At 41.1% G+C, this 18,340-nt stretch overlaps 2 protein-coding genes across 5 annotated transcripts; both read right to left on the bottom strand.

Moving 5' to 3' along the window:
* Window positions 1–1,700: 1,700 nt before the first annotated feature.
* hepacama (hepatic and glial cell adhesion molecule a) lies at window positions 1,701–9,862 on the bottom strand. The gene is made up of 7 exons (XM_069690342.1): window positions 9,623–9,862; window positions 6,304–6,651; window positions 5,703–5,984; window positions 4,080–4,170; window positions 3,710–3,777; window positions 3,464–3,534; window positions 1,701–2,568 (listed from the first exon to the last, which is right to left on the bottom strand). The coding sequence occupies exons 1-7, from the start codon at window positions 9,717–9,719 to the stop codon at window positions 2,206–2,208; spliced, it is 1,320 nt and encodes a 439-aa protein (XP_069546443.1). The 5' UTR covers window positions 9,720–9,862; the 3' UTR covers window positions 1,701–2,205.
* A 3,293-nt stretch (window positions 9,863–13,155) lies between these two features.
* Window positions 13,156–17,522, bottom strand: nrgnb (neurogranin (protein kinase C substrate, RC3) b). 4 transcript variants are annotated; one of them, XR_011310577.1, is made up of 4 exons: window positions 17,313–17,513; window positions 15,586–15,741; window positions 13,988–14,080; window positions 13,156–13,818 (listed from the first exon to the last, which is right to left on the bottom strand). XR_011310577.1 is itself a non-coding variant. In XM_069690152.1 (4 exons), the coding sequence occupies exons 1-3, from the start codon at window positions 17,325–17,327 to the stop codon at window positions 14,025–14,027; spliced, it is 273 nt and encodes a 90-aa protein (XP_069546253.1). In that variant the 5' UTR covers window positions 17,328–17,522; the 3' UTR covers window positions 13,156–13,818; window positions 13,988–14,024. The 4 variants fall into 4 exon arrangements, 3 of the variants coding, with proteins under 3 accessions (XP_069546253.1, XP_069546244.1, XP_069546262.1); XM_069690152.1 differs by having other exon boundaries at window positions 15,540–15,741; window positions 17,313–17,522; XM_069690143.1 differs by having other exon boundaries at window positions 13,156–14,080; window positions 15,540–15,741; window positions 17,313–17,520.
* Between the last annotated feature and the right edge of the window lie 818 nt (window positions 17,523–18,340).

An 18,340-nucleotide genomic window follows, 5' to 3' on the forward strand; every position in this document is an offset into this window, starting at 1 on the left:
TTCTCTACCCCACAAGGAACTAAACACAACCTGTTGGCACACAGGTGTGATCCTGTTCCCTCGGGTCCAATTACTGTCCTGGCTTTTAAGCTCTTCTGCCACACTGGAGGGGAAGTGGAACATGATGGAACAGACTATATGACTAATGCACAATATGAGAGATTGAAATAAATGGATTAAAAGCAATTTCCAAACTCGGTAAGAATGGCGTACTTTCATTATCTCAGGACATTTTCCACTTACCGTAAGCCACAAGTGATTATGCACATGTTTGTGCGTCTGCTCGCTGCTGTCCTTGTGAGCCCATCATGCTGTATTCATGAGTCTGCTGAGGAATAAATGGCGTTTCCAAAAGAACAAAGACACTGATCAAAACAGGCAGATCTGATTTGCTTATGCAACCACAAGACTCACACCTTCAATGATGACAAATACATTTCATGATAAAAGCCATCAATAACATTGTGCAGATTTTCATGACAAAAGATGTCCAGCTGGACGTCTGAAGAGAACACATTTACCTGATAATAGTGATAAACCAGGCTTCTTTGTGTGTGTGTGTGTGTGTGTGTGCATTTGTACATTGTTCACAAGCTTGTACCTCACATCTAAATACAGTTCAGTACATCTTTTAATTTCTTTGATCTTTTTATTCCTTGCTGTCTGTTAGTTTTGTTGTGTACCATGCAGTGTACAGAGAATCAAATTAACCCCATATTAAGTAATTATATCAAGTAATCATTACGCACACACTAACCTACTAACCCATTTAATAATTCCTGTTAAGAGTTTATTCTAATAACCTTGTCTTTGTGTGTTTCTTTCTTTCTCCTTCATGTTTGAATGATGTTCTTGTGTCTTGTTTGTGTAATCTGTCCTCTTCCCAGGTCCTCACGGTGGAGAGGAGGTTGTGCGGTTCAGGTCCTGTCTGCTCAACGTCCCGCTGGATGCACATTATTCATGTACTTATGCTTACAATATATCTATCTATAAAGTTGTCATCCTGATTGTGCATGCTGTAAATTTACTCCACATATGTTTCTACCTGCAGTTTTACTGCTACATGATTGCAAGACTGACTGTAAATATGAACTGTTTAACCACACATTAAAGAGTTAAAGCCTCCTCTTGAAATTGATTTAGCTCACATTATCTATATTCTTTTCATAGTATTCATTAATGAGCTGAGATATAACTGTGTTTAAGCAAAGTGCCCTCCTAACATCAAGTAACTGACTACCAGCTGCTCATAGACTCCTTGTTTAAGCAAAACAAAGGGGGGAAATGCTATATCCAAAGCATCGCTCAATATAGTCCAAAATCTTATTTGTCAACTGCTACACTATGGATTTAAAAATATCTGTCAAGGAGTTGATAAAAAGTTTTAATTTTAAAATACATTTACACTTAATTCTATACCTTTGGATATGGTTCCTGATCAGTGGGAACTTTAAATGTAATATTTAAAGAAATGTGTTGGCGACACCTAATGGACCAGAAAGGAATTACACTTGTAATCAGAAATGGAGATCACGTTCAGCTTCCTCACAAAGACCAGAGAAAGTAGAAGGAAGATTTTGGGGCATCACTGCTAAAATTATAATATTACTTTAGAATGCATGTGAAAGATTTGTGAAAATAGCATAAAATTAACATGTGTGCGAGTTGTGGGTTGTTACAAAAGTTGACAAACAACAAACTATTTAAATGTTTTTTATTACCTTAGGTTACACTGTGACCTAATGTGGAAACTGAATACAATGTGTGGTTTAATTGCTTAAAAGAAATAAACAGACAACAACCAACAACAACCCTTAAAAACCATTAACTTACATATATACAGGCTTATATCAGAACTCCCCAGTAAAATCCATAATTCATCAAGGAACAAAATATATATCTGAACTGGATATTCTTTAATGTCTCAGCATCATATACTGACATACTACATGCTGGTGGACAGAATATACCTTTTCATATGAGAGGATATCAGCCAAAGACCACAGAAAAACTGTGCATAGCCTTAGAGAAATAGATGATAAATAATGGGATATGAAGACAGAGAGTTAGCTGAAAGGAGACTCAACTCTTATACTAGTGCATCAAATCCAATATTTTCACGGCAGGATGCAACAGAAGACTAACAAACTATACATACACATACTTCACATATCACAGAATGAAAACATGCATCCAAGCAGTTTGTCAGTGCTGTGGCGGACAGTGAGTCTGATCGCTAGCCTCTGGACACTCTACCTCTACGGGCAGGTGGCTGGTTGGGATGCCTGCCGGAGGACGGACCTTTCTTATCGGGGTGAAACTGCGTGGAGATGAGCCAGGGGAGTGAGCAGGGGAGCGGACAGGGCGCAGGGGAGGAACTGGAAGAGGTTGTGGGAGAGGTTGTGCCAGGGGAGAGGGGCTGCGGGGGTATCTGCGTGGGGCTGACCAGATAGGCCGCTCAGTTCTGTTGGAGGGAGGGGGAAGGACTGGAGCATAGGTGGTGGGGATGCTAATTTCTGATTGGCTGACAGCATTGCCAGAAAATTCTTCCAAACGCTCCAGAGTCTCCTGAAAGGGAATGATGATACATGTGTGAAAATCATCATCAACTTTTATCTCATGTAATGAAGTCATCAATGGAGATTTTTCTTCGATGGTGCCACCATTTGTTGGCCTGGTATTACGAGGCCCAATTTCAGAGTGAATATATGATCCCGCCACGCTCCATTTATGATTGTTTCCAGTTGTTGCATCTAAATGGACGTAGACCTTCTGGTAATTTGGAAAGTGTTGGAGCAGCCTTTAATCGATTGGCATTGACCACCATGTGCTGTGCGTCGAAACCGCCTCCATTGTTGGAACAACTTCAATGTCGTCACACATAGCCACCCCTAGTGGTTGATGATTGGTCAGACCTTCAGAGTGACTAAAAGCCTTGTAGGTGAACCCTGATGTGAATAGGGTTTCTAATAATCACAGAAAAGACAGAAGCTGAGAGAAATAGTCGAGCGGAGCCATGCTTACCATTTGTGCCTTATGGTATAATGTCTTGCGTCATGAAATTTGGTACGGACATTCATATTGTCCCCAGGGTGAATTGCCTTAGTGATCACTTAAGTTTTAATTTAGTTGTATCATCGGGACACGATTAAAAAAAAATTCAAAACTTTTGTTCCTTAACAATTATTTTTTAAACTAACAACAATCTCATCAGCCTTGACTGCACTTTGAACTTAGAGCTAATCAGAAAATGTGGGCATATTGGCATGTTAAACTAAGATAGTAAACATGATACATTTGGACATCGCCTGCTTAAACTTCAGTAGGTCACCATTGTTCTGGTTTACATAGCTTTCAACTCAATGCATGAAGTACAGTCTCGCATAGCTGCTAGGATTGCTGCAAACTGTTTCAAAGTTGTGAAACCGCAAAATGGAATTTTGTGAATATAAGAGTGACTTACATGTTCATTGAGTACATACAGAGGCATGGGACTCCTTCGACCAAGTGTAGTTGGTTTGGGTACAACATCAACTGCAAAAGATGTATTATTATTATTGTCATATGTTTCAGTAATGATTGATATTCTGCCGACAAGTCAAGGTTGTTATTTGCAAACTTATTACTGTGTTGCATAACATGTTTTAAAGGATAATTACAGTAGTGTGTTGAACTTATTTAAAGATAGTGAATTGTAAGTGTCACTCACCATCGTGACCATTTTCACTTTGCTCCATGTAGATGGGAGCTCTTTGGGGGACAGGTCGGTGCTTCTTTCTACAGCAGAAAAAAATTAAAGCAAAACATACATGCAAAGAAAACACCATGAATTCAAAAGCACATCTAAATCTGCTGCTAAATGGTAGTTTATACAAGCTATGGGTCACTGTGTGTATTATTGTTCCAACAAATGTCCTGAATAGTACATTATGGTAACACTGCTGGGCTACTTGAGATTCAAACCACATCCTCAAGTGCAATATTAAAGCCAACAAAAGAGAGGCAGAGAGAGTGGAAGAAAGAGAGCAAGAGAGAGAAGAGGGAAAAGAAGAAAAAAAAGATAAAAGAGTAGCTCTCACTTGGAGGGTTTCCAACAGGCACACACTGTCACCAGGGTGATGAGGAGGAATATGCCCCCGGTGGACAGGATGATGTATAGAGAGCTCCGTCCTAAACCAGAGTGATACAGAGAAGCAAGGAAAGAGAGAGAAAAAGAGAGAGAAAGAAAGAGAGAGACAGAAAGAAAGAAGGAAGGAAAGAAAGAAAGAAAGAAAGAAAGAAAGAAAGAAAGAAAGAAAGAAAGAAAGAAAGAAAGAAAGAAAGAAAGAAAGAAAGAATTAATGAATGAAATGTTTGCATCAATAACAGTCTGACTGAAACACTGACTTGTACTTCTGCTTCAGATGTATAAACTTCAAAGTTTGACCTGCTTTACAAGCGAAATGTTTGTTCCTATTTTTCTCATTGATGGTGGAAATGGAGGATTTGAAAGATTTGATGACGTTGCATCTTTAAAGGAAATGACAGACGTCCAGCATATACTGCATGCAGAACATTGGATTTTTTTTTTTTACATGACTTGCCAAGTTGTGAGTGTTCTGACATGAAGAGGGTGCAGTGAAGTAGCGCATCAGAGTCGTCACTTGGTGCAGCACTGATATGCAAGCAGAGGGAATAGAGAGCAGTTTGAGGGCCTGTTGCCGTCTCTTCATGCAACTCATCACAATACAGCAATAATGAAGTCAGGATTACTGAGGTCCACTGAGGCAAAGCGTTCCTGCCCACCTGCCTTCTTTTTCTTCTCCCTCCTCACAAATAACTGTCCATTCATTGAGTTAGACTGCCTGCCTCTCTCTTATTCTCTCAGCCTAACATGTGGCTCTATACTGGCGCCCAGTAACAGCCAGTCTGAGCCAGCTCCGCTATAATCACAGCCTGGATTTGCACTTGTTGTAAACAACATTGTTAGAGAGGCCAGCATGCTTGTGTATGGGTCAACATGAGATGATAATTGCTTCTGCTAGCTACTGAAAATGAAAGGTTTGTCAACAATAAAAAATATAGGCTACATAGTGTTCATAATCAGACACCATTTTTTAGATTGACTGGGTTTGCTGAAAGAAATAATAAGACTTAAAAAAAAAACAGCAGAATGTAATCAAAGTATATTTACTGAATTACTACTGAATTATTGCTTCAGTATAGTTTAGTTGTACTTTCCATTTCATTTAATGAATGACAGCTAGTTCGCAGATTGATATATAATATATAACACTCATCCTATTAGATATACAGTAGATATAGATAGATCTAGATAACTCCCAAACAGTAGGTCGAATTTTCACTCCAGTCCACCTCAACCCCCTACAGCAGATTTAAGTTATTATAGTGTTGTATCACAATACATATGAAAATATAACACTGACCAAGGATATATTTCACTCTTTGAGTACTTCCACAATCAATTATTTAGGTACATTTTGCTGATAATACTTAATAATACTTCAGCCAATAGTTGTTTATCTGCAAAGCTTTTCTTGTCGTGGAGTACTTTTAAACTGTGGTATTACCACACACTGTAAGTAATGGGTCTGAATACTTCTACTTCTGCACAACACTCATCAAATGTTACCACACCATCTCTTAACTCTCAATGTAAATTTGTATTACTTAAGATCCTACCGGTGTAACATGCCACCTACTGTAGACAGTGAGCCTGATGGGAATGCTCTTCATGCTGCTGATGGGGTTCTCCACTGTGCAGGCGTAAATGTCATCATCTGACATCACAACCCGTGAGATGGTCAGCACCTTTTGGTCATGTGAAAGCAGCAGACGGGAGTCATTTGTCAGCACCTTGCCTCCCTTCAGCCAACCATAGATGGGCTTTGTGCCATTGTTGTGGGAACAGTGGAAGTTGAAGTGCTCGCTGTACTCCAGGACCGAAGAGGCTATCATCTGGATGTAAGGTTTGGACACAGGAACTGAGAAGGATGAGAGGACAAAGACACGCTGCTTCAGTTTGTAAAATGAAACAAACTGTAAGAGAGGGTGATTGAAGAACAGCTGATGACTGAAATCCCAGTTGGGCTCTTTCAAAGAACACCGCCAACACTGTGAATCACTCTGAATCATTCTGTTAAAAAGTAAACTAGAGGATCGTAACTACACTGTCTTCGGGCAAGATCATGTTTTCTTTTCAACTTGTATTGATTTTCTTTTAACTCCTAACTCCTCTTCAGTGTTGTGCTCTGATTGCTCAGATGTTTTGAAACAAGAAAAGCAGAGAGTAATTCTGTGTACCGTCCACAGTGAGGTCAATGTAGTGATCTCCAGTGAAGGTGTCATCTGTGATAGAGATTTCCACTTCGTACGCCCCCTCATCTGACAACTGCAGGTTGTGAAGCAGCAGTGACCCATTCTGAAACACCAGGATGCGGTTGCGGTACTCTGGTCTCAGGTTCCCTATGATGTCTGTTCCTATGGACTGCACAACAGTGATCGGTTTCACTTTGTCCCTCTTTAGCTGCCACTTGATAACAGGCTTGTCGGAACTGCTGCTGGAGTAGCTGACTGACAGGAGGGCCTCTTTGCCCACCGTGCCCCTCACCACCTGGGTTTGGCTGGTCACATTCACCCCTGACACCTCACCTGTCAAAAAAAAAAAAGGAGAGACAATGGTGAGGTCTTGAGCTGAGTAGTAAATCAAGAAGAATACAGCGGTACTATGGGGTTGTTCGGGAAACAAAAAGCAGTCACACTGCAGCCTCTGATGCGCTGCCAATGAGCAGAGACCAGAGAAATCATCTGCTCACATACTGTGGAACAATAGAGGACTTATGCAAAAAAAAAAAACACACTAATTACTGCAATACTAATTAAGGCTTTTACTGCTAATGCACACATGAATGAAAGATCAGAGCAACAAAGAGGCAGCGGTCACCAGAGCTCGAAAATCACACAGTACACTTATGCAAATCTAGTGCAATACTACAGGGCTTTCATTATTTCATTTGACTACTTTCATGGCAATAATATAAACTACCACCACTACATATAAGATAAGGAATTTTGGATGAAAATATGTTACTTGGTTACTCTTCATTTATTTTATTAGGGCCCGAGCACCGATGTTCCGAAAGCCCTATTGTTCTTCAAGGAATTATTATTCCGCGTTGTTATTATTCTCCTTAAACAACTGCATTTTTGGAGGCTTTATCGTATTAAAAAACTCATGAAAGTTGGTACACGCATCTCTCACAGAGGGCGAGTCCCTCTAAGGGTAAGCCACACGGGTTCGGGTTTGTACATGCAATCATTCTAATACCAAACCAAAGGTCAACAACAAAACTCAAACAAAAATCAACAACAAAGAAATCCCCGAAAAGAGATTTTTTTTTTTTCACATTTCGGACAACATGCTATAGTATGACACAGTGGTTCACTAGTTAGAGCAGTTGCCTCAGTGAGAAGTAACTTGAGGCATGCATGTCAGTTCAGAAAAAGGTCATACTGATAAAAGTGATAAAAAAAAAGTCATCCAAAATATCCAAAGTATGTCGTCCAAAATAATCAAAGAAAAGTCATATGCCGTGACACAGGAAGCTGATGTTTAAAATCAAACGATGCTCCAAACCTCACGAAACTTTGCACATGCGTCAGGCACTAACTTTCATGAGTTTTTGAAGATGTTAAAGCCGCCGAAAAAAGGCAATTAAAAAAAAAAAAAAAGAATAAGGAACGAGATCGAGAAAAAAAATGTAAACTGCAAAGCGGGAATGTGCGATCCCTCGCGTGCTGCACGTCGGGGAGCCGGCGGCCCCGACCCGCTGGATCCCCGACGTGCAGCGTGCGAGGGCCCGCAGATCACTGCTTGCAGTTTTAATTTTGTATGTTTCTTTGCGCTGATACATTTTTGATAAGGTCCCCACAGTCACAGCACACTGCTAAGATGCAATAGGGCATGAAACATTAATCATAAGTATTTAAAGGCTTCCATTTGACCTAAATGTGCAGAAGCTGCCTTTCTCTGCACTTTGTTGGTAATTGGACTACAAAGCCTGAGTGCATTCCCACTACTACTGAAAACTCTGTGTCACTAAATGTGAAAGAGTCATAATTACAGATCACTTTTTATCCATTTTTTAAAATTTTTTTTTTACCAGTTTTACTTTAACAATCTTTTTGGATGTGAGCAATAAAACATTTAATAACATTCTAATGCATTTTATTCGAGGGGAGCAGCACAAGTCTAATATTGTTTTTCTTCATGCTTTCACTAAGAGCCTTCACGCTTTGGACCTTTATACAAGCCTATGAATAATAGTGCTAAGGGCACTACACATACAAACAAAGTCATACATACAAAGTCAAATGGGCATATCTTGCTTTTACTCAGGGCCATGATGTCCACTCATGTTTTCATCTCTAATCTGTTTCTCAGAAACTCCCCCAGGAATTCTTCATGACCTCTTGGGGTGAACAAGTAGTATACTAATTTTGATTTGTGTTTCCCAGTTATCCTCCACCTCCCACAGGGATACAGGGACAAGGTATTATAATATGAGCCACATTTCAGTCTTTATAGAGGAGCCCTGTCTTGGAAACCAAACACAGCAAAGCTATTATGTTCACAGCGGAGGTTCCTATAACTCAGTTGTAGCTGGACACACGGAGATCTAAACATTGGCTGCGGGCCTATGAGGGGCATCCTACTGTTCGGCCTCAGTGATGGAGAGATCAACCACAGAGAGAGAGGGAAGAGAGAGGAGAGAGGGACTATGCACTGTTCACTATTCTTTGCAGTGAGGCAGTTAACAGGGCATCGCCTCATTGCCGTGGTAACCATTTGGTCCGCCTGACAGGGGTTGCCAAGGCAATGAGACAAAGGGCATGATTGTTGGGACTAGTTTCCTCCCTTGAAAAGAGGGAGAGAGAGGGAGAGAGAGAGAGAAATTCTTTGTCACTGGTGAAGTTGGAGATAGACACAGGACCCAGTGATTCTACCAAAACTGGCCTGGTTGGGTAAACTGGCCCCATGGTACGGTTGTGAAATCAAGCCACACATTTTTAAATCAAAATCACCTTGTAGTAAACTTTTGATCACTTTTTTCCTCGAATGAACTCACTTAAAGTTTCCAAAACACAAAAGCAGGCCCTGTCCAATTCAAGAGCTCTCCACCAAACTTTTTTTTATCATCACACTTAACTTTCTTACACACCTTCAATGGCCACTCCAGGCCCCTTTGAGCTTCAAATGGGTGACCAATATTGAGCACCACCCATGAACGAATCCATTGTGCTGCTCACCCATGGAACACAAGGACAAGAAAGACAACACATCTGCGACTAACTTAACCCGGATTACCTTTCCTCCGGAAAAAGTCAGGATGTTAATTTTGATGTGGGTTTCAAGTGACACAAAAATAATGTAAACAAAGGAAGTAATTTAAAAAAAAAAAGTAAAACAGCTATTTCATTACTGATAATATGTCCAGTCAGGCTCGTCTTTGCTTTCCAAAAAGGTTTACTCCTTAGGAAAATTCCACTTGATTGGTTGCAATCTGAAACGTAGCTGTAGATCCTCTTTTCTATGGATAGCTTAACCAATGTTTGGACTTACCTGTGAACAGAAGGAGGAGGAGGCCGAGGAGCGTCAGTAGTAGAGGAATGTCAGTGAAACTGTCGCCTGTAGAGGAGGGCTTCCTCTCCACCTTCATCTTGTGTCCTGGGCAGATGCTTTCTCCCACTTAGTGTGCATGGTTTATCCACCCCGGGCACGTCTCTGCGGCTCAACACTCTCCACTGCCTGCCTGCCTGCAACACTGGCCTCTGCCTGGTCACACTGAGCCCCACTCTCCTCACAGCACCCCAGTCACAGCCAACAACAGCCAACTGTGTGTGTGTGTGTGTGTGTGTGTGTGTGTGTGTGTACGTGTGTGTTCATGTGAGACAGAGACATAGTGTGGATGAGCTCCTCTTCCACTCCACATTGCCCTTTCAAAAAGGAGCTCAACCAATACAGTTTGATTTTTTTTTTTTTTTTTGGGGGGGGCGTTATTTACTTTAAAGTTTCTGTATATTTTTTTGTAAAGCTTCTTGTAAAAAAATAAATAAATAAAAAAGTCTTCTTTTTGCACTCCTCGTAAACAATCCAAGATTTTAACTGAGCTACTTTGCAAAATTCCTGCTGGGAAGAACTTCTGTACTTCAGCCAAAACAGCAGCTCAAAGAGAAGTCCACTTAGAGCTCTGAAATGTCTCAGAAAAACAACTCCTTTCCTCCCACTTTGGCCCACTTTTGTCACATTGTGCAAACTGCACTCTGGACTGCAGAGTCCACAAGAAACTCAAAATTCGTCACTTGGCAACCAGCTCTGCTGTTGACCCCCCCCCCCCCCCCCGCACACACACATGCAGCCTTGAAGCATTTTGGTGCTAGTTTTGTACAGTACCTGCCAGTTGCATGATCCATGGTATTGTACGAGCGTTAAAAAGAGCAGCACATAAATGAAATAAATAAAGAGGGTTGTGTACCCGTTGTGTCCTCTAGGTGGTGCAGAAGCTACATTAAGGAGGCAAAAAGAAGGCTTGTTTGAGAAAGTAGAAGCAGGAGGCTATGCTATAAGAGAAGCAGCCAACAAAAGAGTTACCTATTTTTTTGACACTAAAGTAGCTTGTGTATCAACAAACTTGTTCTCTTTTTGCTTGCTGTCATTTAAATATCCAATATGCTTGTGAAAACATGAAGAGGGGTGCAACGTAAAGGCCAAAAGGTGCAAGTAGAACAAAAGGAAAACATTGAGTGCTCTTTAGAAGAACAACGGGATGTGTGACAATTAAAAGAAACAGAGTACAAAAAACAAAATGCAATGGTTTGATTTCAGGATTTTAGTACCTCAGATCGTTCTGCTGACAGACAATTTGCTGCAGAGTTTCTTGACAACTTGGCTGTCACTTATTTTTTTTTTTATCACACATGATGCCATGTGTTAAACCCCCATATGTTACGTCAACATCATGGTCTGTATGCACTGATGAGTCAGTTGCATTTTAGGCCATCTCACCCACTTTCTGAAAGTCTTTTGTTGTGTGTTTTTTTTGAAGAGCATTTTGTTTGACGACAAAGGGAGATTTTATGCAGAGGAGGAAGCATGTTTGATAGAAAGCTGCAGGACTGTGGGGCCAGCTGCTGTTGGCCACCGTTCTCCCAGGGCTCAGACTCCTGTGTAGTGAGCCATCAAAGTTGAACCTCTCCCCTCCACCTCTGCCCTTTCTAAAAGCAGCACCACGCTCCTCCTCTCATCTTCTAACATGCTCTAAATCAAGGGGGAAACCTTCCAGTCAGGAGAGGAGGAGAGACGGGAAGCACACTGAGCCTGGCTGTCTCAGTCAGTTTGGGTGACTGTGTAATGACAGAAACCATTGTCATCTTTAGCCCTCAACAAGGCTGATGTCATCCTCACCATACATGTGACGAAATATATCTTTATAAAGTGATACACATGATGCTGGTAATCTTATCATTTCTCTTTTGACTGGATTTCATTTTTTTTTTTTTTTGCAGCGTGACTCATGATTAGTTACTAAGTGTTGTTAATGCAGCTTAGGCAAATAACTTCATCTGATCATGTCCCCTAATTACAGCTCAGTTGTGTAACTTACTTAGTATATATATAAAAAAAAAAAAATACAGACTCTTCCAAGATGGCGAGGCCATTGGCACAACCACTGGAAAGAGGATAATTGCGCCCTCTGCTGTGTGTCCTGGCTTATTCATCTCTAATTATCACCCAGGAGACTACAGAGATCTTTTACCACTGACAAGCTGTCGGGGAAGGAGAATGAACCAACCAAGCAGATATTTCCTATGATCTACTAAAATAGTCCGGGTTCATGTTAATAACCCGTGAAGGGAAGGGGCAGACTTATTACTCTCTGGTATGTTCAAGGCTACCATGTGTTTTACAAACTCTTTTACTTGAGCTATTAATATCCTAACAAACATGTTTTCCAGGCTCTTTTTTTTTTTTTCTCCTGAAAATCTGTCTTTTCACTCACTTTCAGAATTCAATCTAAAGCACAAAGTGGGCGTTGTGCTATGTTTGGATGTGTGCAGGATATTGATTGTTCACCCACAGTCATTAAAGAGACAGGAGAACGTGGCCATGCCACCTCTGGGACTGAGTAGGAGAAAAGAAAGAATAAGCCCATATAAAAGCCATAGGGGATCGCGGCGGAGGAGGAATATCAGCCTGAGAAGGAAGTCTTTGCACTCCGGGCTCTGCAAAACCACTGCGAGTGAGATGTTGGTCGTCCTATCTCTACAGCTGGTGACACAGCCAGCAACGTTGTGTGTGAGTGTGCTTGAGACTGAGTGACTTGAGTGGGATCTGCGTGCTAAAGTATGAGCTGTGTTTTTCCTGTGTGAGGATGCATGTGCAGTTTTGAGTTTGTGCAGTGAGCTGTGTGGCTCAGATGTGTGTGGGTGGGCTGAGTGGGAGCGCTGGGAGACCGAAGATGCTCTATCCTGTTTCTCATAAAGTGAATAAGACTGCCTCAGCAGCTGAAGCAAAATTGCGTTGTTCTTTTGTGATTTAAACAGCCTTATTGCAATATTGCATGTATTGTAAAATACTTGAAAAGTGCATATATCACTCTGGCGTTTTTAAAAACATTTTTATTAGAATGCACCTGTTGACAGCATGAAAACATTTTGTAGTTAAATGCAGCTGCTGCAACTCTGTACAATCTAATTATTTAAATGTTCTTATCTAGTAGATGATAACTCAATTAGCTACACTAGACAAATGAATGCAAACTCAATTTGTCTAGTGTAGATGGCAGGTACAGCTAAATATTAGAAATACGCAGTTTAATGTTGTGAATTATTCATATTTCTTTTTCTTTTCTTCATGTGAGAGAACCACACACACACACACACAAAACATTGTTTCAGCTTGATGGGAACCTGTTTGTCTACAATTAGCAGCCAGCCTTGTTTATGTTGCAAAGAAAACTGGGGTGCTATAGCTCCTGTAATTATGAACAAAAATCTCCACCATTTATTTCAAGGACAGAGATGGAGGTGACGTAAAGAATACTATTTGAAACAAACACATCCTCGAATTAATGAAGTGTAAAACAGACATTTCACTGTATATTTAAGCTGGATTTATTATTATAATGCCATGACTCTACACCAAAGTTCAGCAAGGTACTATTCAGTTAGTTTTAAAGCATGAAGGCTCTGCAAAACCATGACAATGTAATTCTACACACCTGATTTAACATGTCAAACAAGTAAAGACCCATCAACACAAAAACAAAGCATATTGAACCAATGTCTAATAAAGTAAAGCTGTATCAGATGCATCTGAAAAAAATGTGTAATTACTGCATGCCTACTGTTCTGGAAGATCAGATTTATAGAAAATGCTTGAAAATGTGAAAAGAAAACTTATTTACCATGTGTTCAAAAAGACAATAATGAATAAATACTACATACATAGCTACTCTCTTTTGACGTTTTAATCGTTTCGTAAGCAAGTCCAATAAATAAATAATAGTCAAGGTACAAGCACATCAGGAAACAACGCAAAATAACAAATAATTTAAGCCACTAATGCACACAAGATTTATACACAGACAGTATGAACTGATCCAAAAAATCCCAAATAAGCCCTGTTTAGCATTTAGAGGACATTCATTTTCACATTCACAGATCGTCATCTAAAAACTAGCACACTACCAGAAGTTTCACAAGTACATGCAGTGAGTTGCAAATTCTGGGTCAAAGACATCCGTACTGATGAGGTTGCTGAAGAAGCAGAGAAGGAGTGTTAAAGTTCACAAAATTCACATAACACACCCTCAAAACTGTTCATTTTCTACTGCTAATTTTGTTTTGAAAAAGAAAATGACTCCTGGGTTAAAAAGGTGTGCCTGAAAGCCAGCCCAGCCAGCTTACGCCAGCCATCTCTCACTACCTTGCTTCCCCTCTTCAACCAGGTCAGGACAGCGGCGTCACTGCTCTGGCACAGATGTGTCGTCTCTCTCTACTGCCCCCGATCTTCCTGTCTCTAAAAACAGAAATAGGCAAGGCACAGTTAGGCTCTGCACAATATGGAAAGAACCGTTTCTGTATCCATTTCTGCAGTCAAGGTTAAAGGCTCTGATGCAGAGTTGCAAACTACAAAGTTATCTGTGGGCGGATCTATTTTAAGGAAGGTCGTGCTTTCTGTGCATATTCTTTGGATACTTAGTCGACATACTAATTAGAGTTGACCATGTTTTGAGTACGGTGCAATGCTGAGAATTTGATTCCTTGTGATGACTGATATAACTGATGAGCCCTTCTGTTGTGAAAATGGGGGTCTCCTCCAATGGGAGGTGCTCAGGATGCTCGGTTCCAGTCCGACAGGTCCATTAATTCTGCTCGGCACTTTGAAGCATATACTGTACCTAATGCACCTGGAGCTAAAAATACATCTCCTACATAAGGATGCAAGGCGGCCGGCAACTGGGTTAGCTGGAATCTTTGATGAAGATTCCTTGTGTCAAACAAATCCCCAAAGAAAATACTGCTTTGTCTTTGAAGAAGAGGAAAAGGTGACATTACCCAGGCCGGAAATCTAAAGCGTCATCTTCTCACAGACTCTCTCTTGTCTACATGTATGGTGGTTTGGGTTAAAAGAAACTTGATTTCAGAGAATATCTGACGTAAATGTGGAGTTATGAGTCTTATTTTGTTTTGCTGTCATTAGCAGAAATGTCGGGTTTTGGTTTGTGCTGTCAAACAAGTGTAAAAACAAATCTAAAGGCAACCTTTGCTTGTGTGGAAATAGTAGAAATACCCACAGTCCTATGAAATAAAAATTGCTGAACTCGTGTAGACACTGGGATGATGTAACTTGATGTTTTCCAAGTAAAATAAACTCTGATGAACTTCTTTTGTCTCGAACAATTTAACTGCGCATCTAGAAGCTAGATTGATACAACCCCCTTTCACAGAGAGAAAAAAAATAATTGAAAGATTCAATCATCTGTTGCTGGCGACCCTATGGGGTAATCCCGTACTCAGTTATGTATTGTGTTAATCACACTTTGTTAAGTCATAAGGGGCTCTAATAGGTGTATTTAATTATGTATGGCATTTAAATGGATCCTTTAGTGTGTAAAATGAAATCAGTTTGTGTTCCTGAGCCATGCTCAAGCGGCTGGCTCTGAGAACGCTCCACCGAACGACATGCAGGGCACCCTTTAAACATCAGGCTATAATAACGTATTTATTGGCATTATGCCGACCATCTGCGTACTTAGGGTATACAAAACATTCAATCGCTTTAACTTAAAGAGTAAAGAGACTCTATTTACGGTCAGATAAGTAACTTCTGCTCTCCATCACTTACCTGAGGTCATCTAGTGTAGTTACACCTCCTGATGGGAGCCTCTCTTACCATACGTATAGTCACTAGCCATAATGCCTCCTTTAACGGCATTATGGGACTTAGCCTTAACCCTTGGTTCTACACCACTGACCTGAGTCCCCCTGGCTGCCGTTGAGCACATCCCCAGTGCTGCTCACCTCCTCCCCTTCCGCTTTGTCCTCCGGCTTCATCTTCTTACGAGTCATGTGGCCACGGAAGCCAGCCTGGATCTTGGCAGCAGCCCGGTTAGCCTCCGGGTCATCCAGAGGGATGTCCATGATGTCCTCCTCCTCCTGGGGCCGGCTGCACTCCTCCTGTTGGGAGTTTCATAGAGTAATAGTGTATCACAGTAGTAGAGCAGATTTAATGATTATGTGAGGATGTTTTCTTTGTGAAACACAAAAGGGAAAATGTCACCCTGAACAGATTTGCAACACCATGTATTGTAGAGTTAACTGTATATGCTTTGTAATTTTTTTTTTCTTTACAGTGAGCGATTTGTGCTTGCCGGGTAGCCCATCCCTTTTACATGACTTCAATGGGTCTCTCAGGGGGTCAATACCCTACTTTCCTCTCCCTTTCTCCGCCTGTCACGCGTAAAGCCCTGCTGGTTTGAGTCAGTCTATTTTGTGGTGAATTACCGGTGCCTGCTGTGTTGTTTTTACCCTGGAAAAGGTTGGGAAAAGCCAAACAACTTTACATTTAGCAGACATATTCATTATTCATCACACAGAAATGAAGTGGGAAAACAAGGAAACAGAGTTGGTGCAAAAGATACATATTTGACAATCTACTGGTGGATGAGTATTTTAATTTCAACTGATGGTTAAAAAGACTTCGGGTTTTAAAGTCCTTTTTTAAAGAAAAAAAAAAAACTTCTTGCCGTGCGACATTGGGCCAAAAAAGGGATGACCCGGCGAAAATGTTGCTGCAGTCAACACCGGCCACTCATCCAGCCACCGCAAGTACAGAATCCACCGACCCACAGGAAACACGGGGTGGGTGGCAGAGAATTTCTGGCTTGTCACAAAACTGTCAGTGGAAAAGTGCCAAGGCTGTCGATGAGTTATGTAAACACACATTCAAATTGTGTGGCGAACACATATCAGCTACACCCCGTGCTTTGCTTGTGGTAACAGACTGACATTTTCCACAAAGGCAGCCCACAGAACGATCCCACTGTCATCCCACTGCCATGGTGAAGCAGCGCATCATGTCTCCAGTGAAACCCCTCCAGTGTAGGAGTGTGACCACCCACTTGTTCAGCCAGCATTCATTAGCCTCTCTGTCTGACTGCTCACTGAGCAGCCAGATTTCAGCTCTTTCGCAGCAGCACAGATGCAGGACTGCTGCACTTGATTTTTCTGCCAACACACCTTGTCAAGTGTTTAATTGTATTCACTGGCTCAGGGGTCCTTAGACTTAATCTGACATCGACTGGATTGAAATATTCCAATGCAAATCTCATGTAATATAATCCACTCATGATGAAAATAGCAATTTTTTTTTTTTTAAATATTCTGCCTTTATGTGGTCACTTCTCTGAGGAAATAAAATCATCATTTGAGAACCATAAATACACAATGGATAACATATATTGCTCCCTACTTAAAGGGGAAAAAAACAACAAAAAACAACAACACACACAACAGTACGCTGTTTGAGGACAGCCAAACACTAGTACCTACCATTAGTAACACACACACACACACACACACACACACACACACACACACACACACACACACACACACACACACACACACACACACACACACACACACACACACACACACACACACACACACACACACACACACTACCCAAATAACTGTACATGCAAAATAAATCTGTCAAAAAAAGTTAGTGTGAATCATCTACTTACATTGTGACAGTCCATGTCTGACTCTCAGAGATGACTTCAGTCTTCAGGTGAGGTGACCTGATAGGACTTGTGTGCCTCAGTTGGTATGTGCACGAAGCAAAGCTCTCTTTAAATGAGTCTCCGGTATAATACAGATGCCTCACTGGCTCTTGCTAACAATCACTGTATGTTCAGTAACACCTTCTCACGCACAGTGAGTGAGAGAGGGAGACATACAGTGAGAGAGAGGGAGGGAGGGAAAGAGGGAGGGAGGGAAAGAGAGACCTCCTACAAACATAACAGCATGTGTTTCATCTTTTCAGGCTCATTAAGGTTGCTGACCTACCGCGTTCATTTTACTGCACCTTTAGCAGACCTCAACATTCATAAAGTACAACCTAAAGGCTTAAATAAAGTAGCGGAAATAGGCAGAGTATGACTTTCTATTTCAGCGATTTCAGGTGTGACACTTTTTTCCTGAGTGAAAGTCATGCAGCCCGGACATAAAGTAGGAAAACACAAAGCGACTACCACGTGCTCTGAGCATCACAAACATTCACAAGTCGCAGGGTTACAATAATAAACACCACAAATACAAACAAAATGACCAACATAGAAATACTACGTAACAGCCAGCTGGTCACAAGACAATAATTGCTGACTTTCAAATGCTACTAATAGTGTGAAAATAAAACTGTGAGCATCTTGGACTATTTTACACTGGGAGGTTTTTTTAATTTTTTTTTTTATACATTTATTAGAGGCAGAGTGAGCTAACAGCCCTCTCCATCCCTCTGATCCCAGCTGGTACGGCCGCCCACACTCCTCTGTCAGCCTCAGAGACAAGACGGAGTGAGGGAGAAACAGAAAACATCCATCTATCTGAGTTATATCTCTGACATTAACGCACTCCCGCTGGTTTGCACAGCGTTCAAACAATATGTTAAGTTACGCGCATGCCTGATCTCACTGAGCTGACTTGCTTTATCAATCAATTCACTCTGTTAAATTGTAGGAATTATAACCACTGTGTAATTAAATCTACTGTA

This window comes from Brachyistius frenatus, unplaced genomic scaffold, assembly GCF_029030835.1.
Source record: "Brachyistius frenatus isolate BFR_SWC_R1_liver_20210118 unplaced genomic scaffold, ASM2903083v1 Contig_1, whole genome shotgun sequence".
In the NCBI taxonomy this organism is placed as follows: domain Eukaryota; kingdom Metazoa; phylum Chordata; class Actinopteri; family Embiotocidae; genus Brachyistius; species Brachyistius frenatus.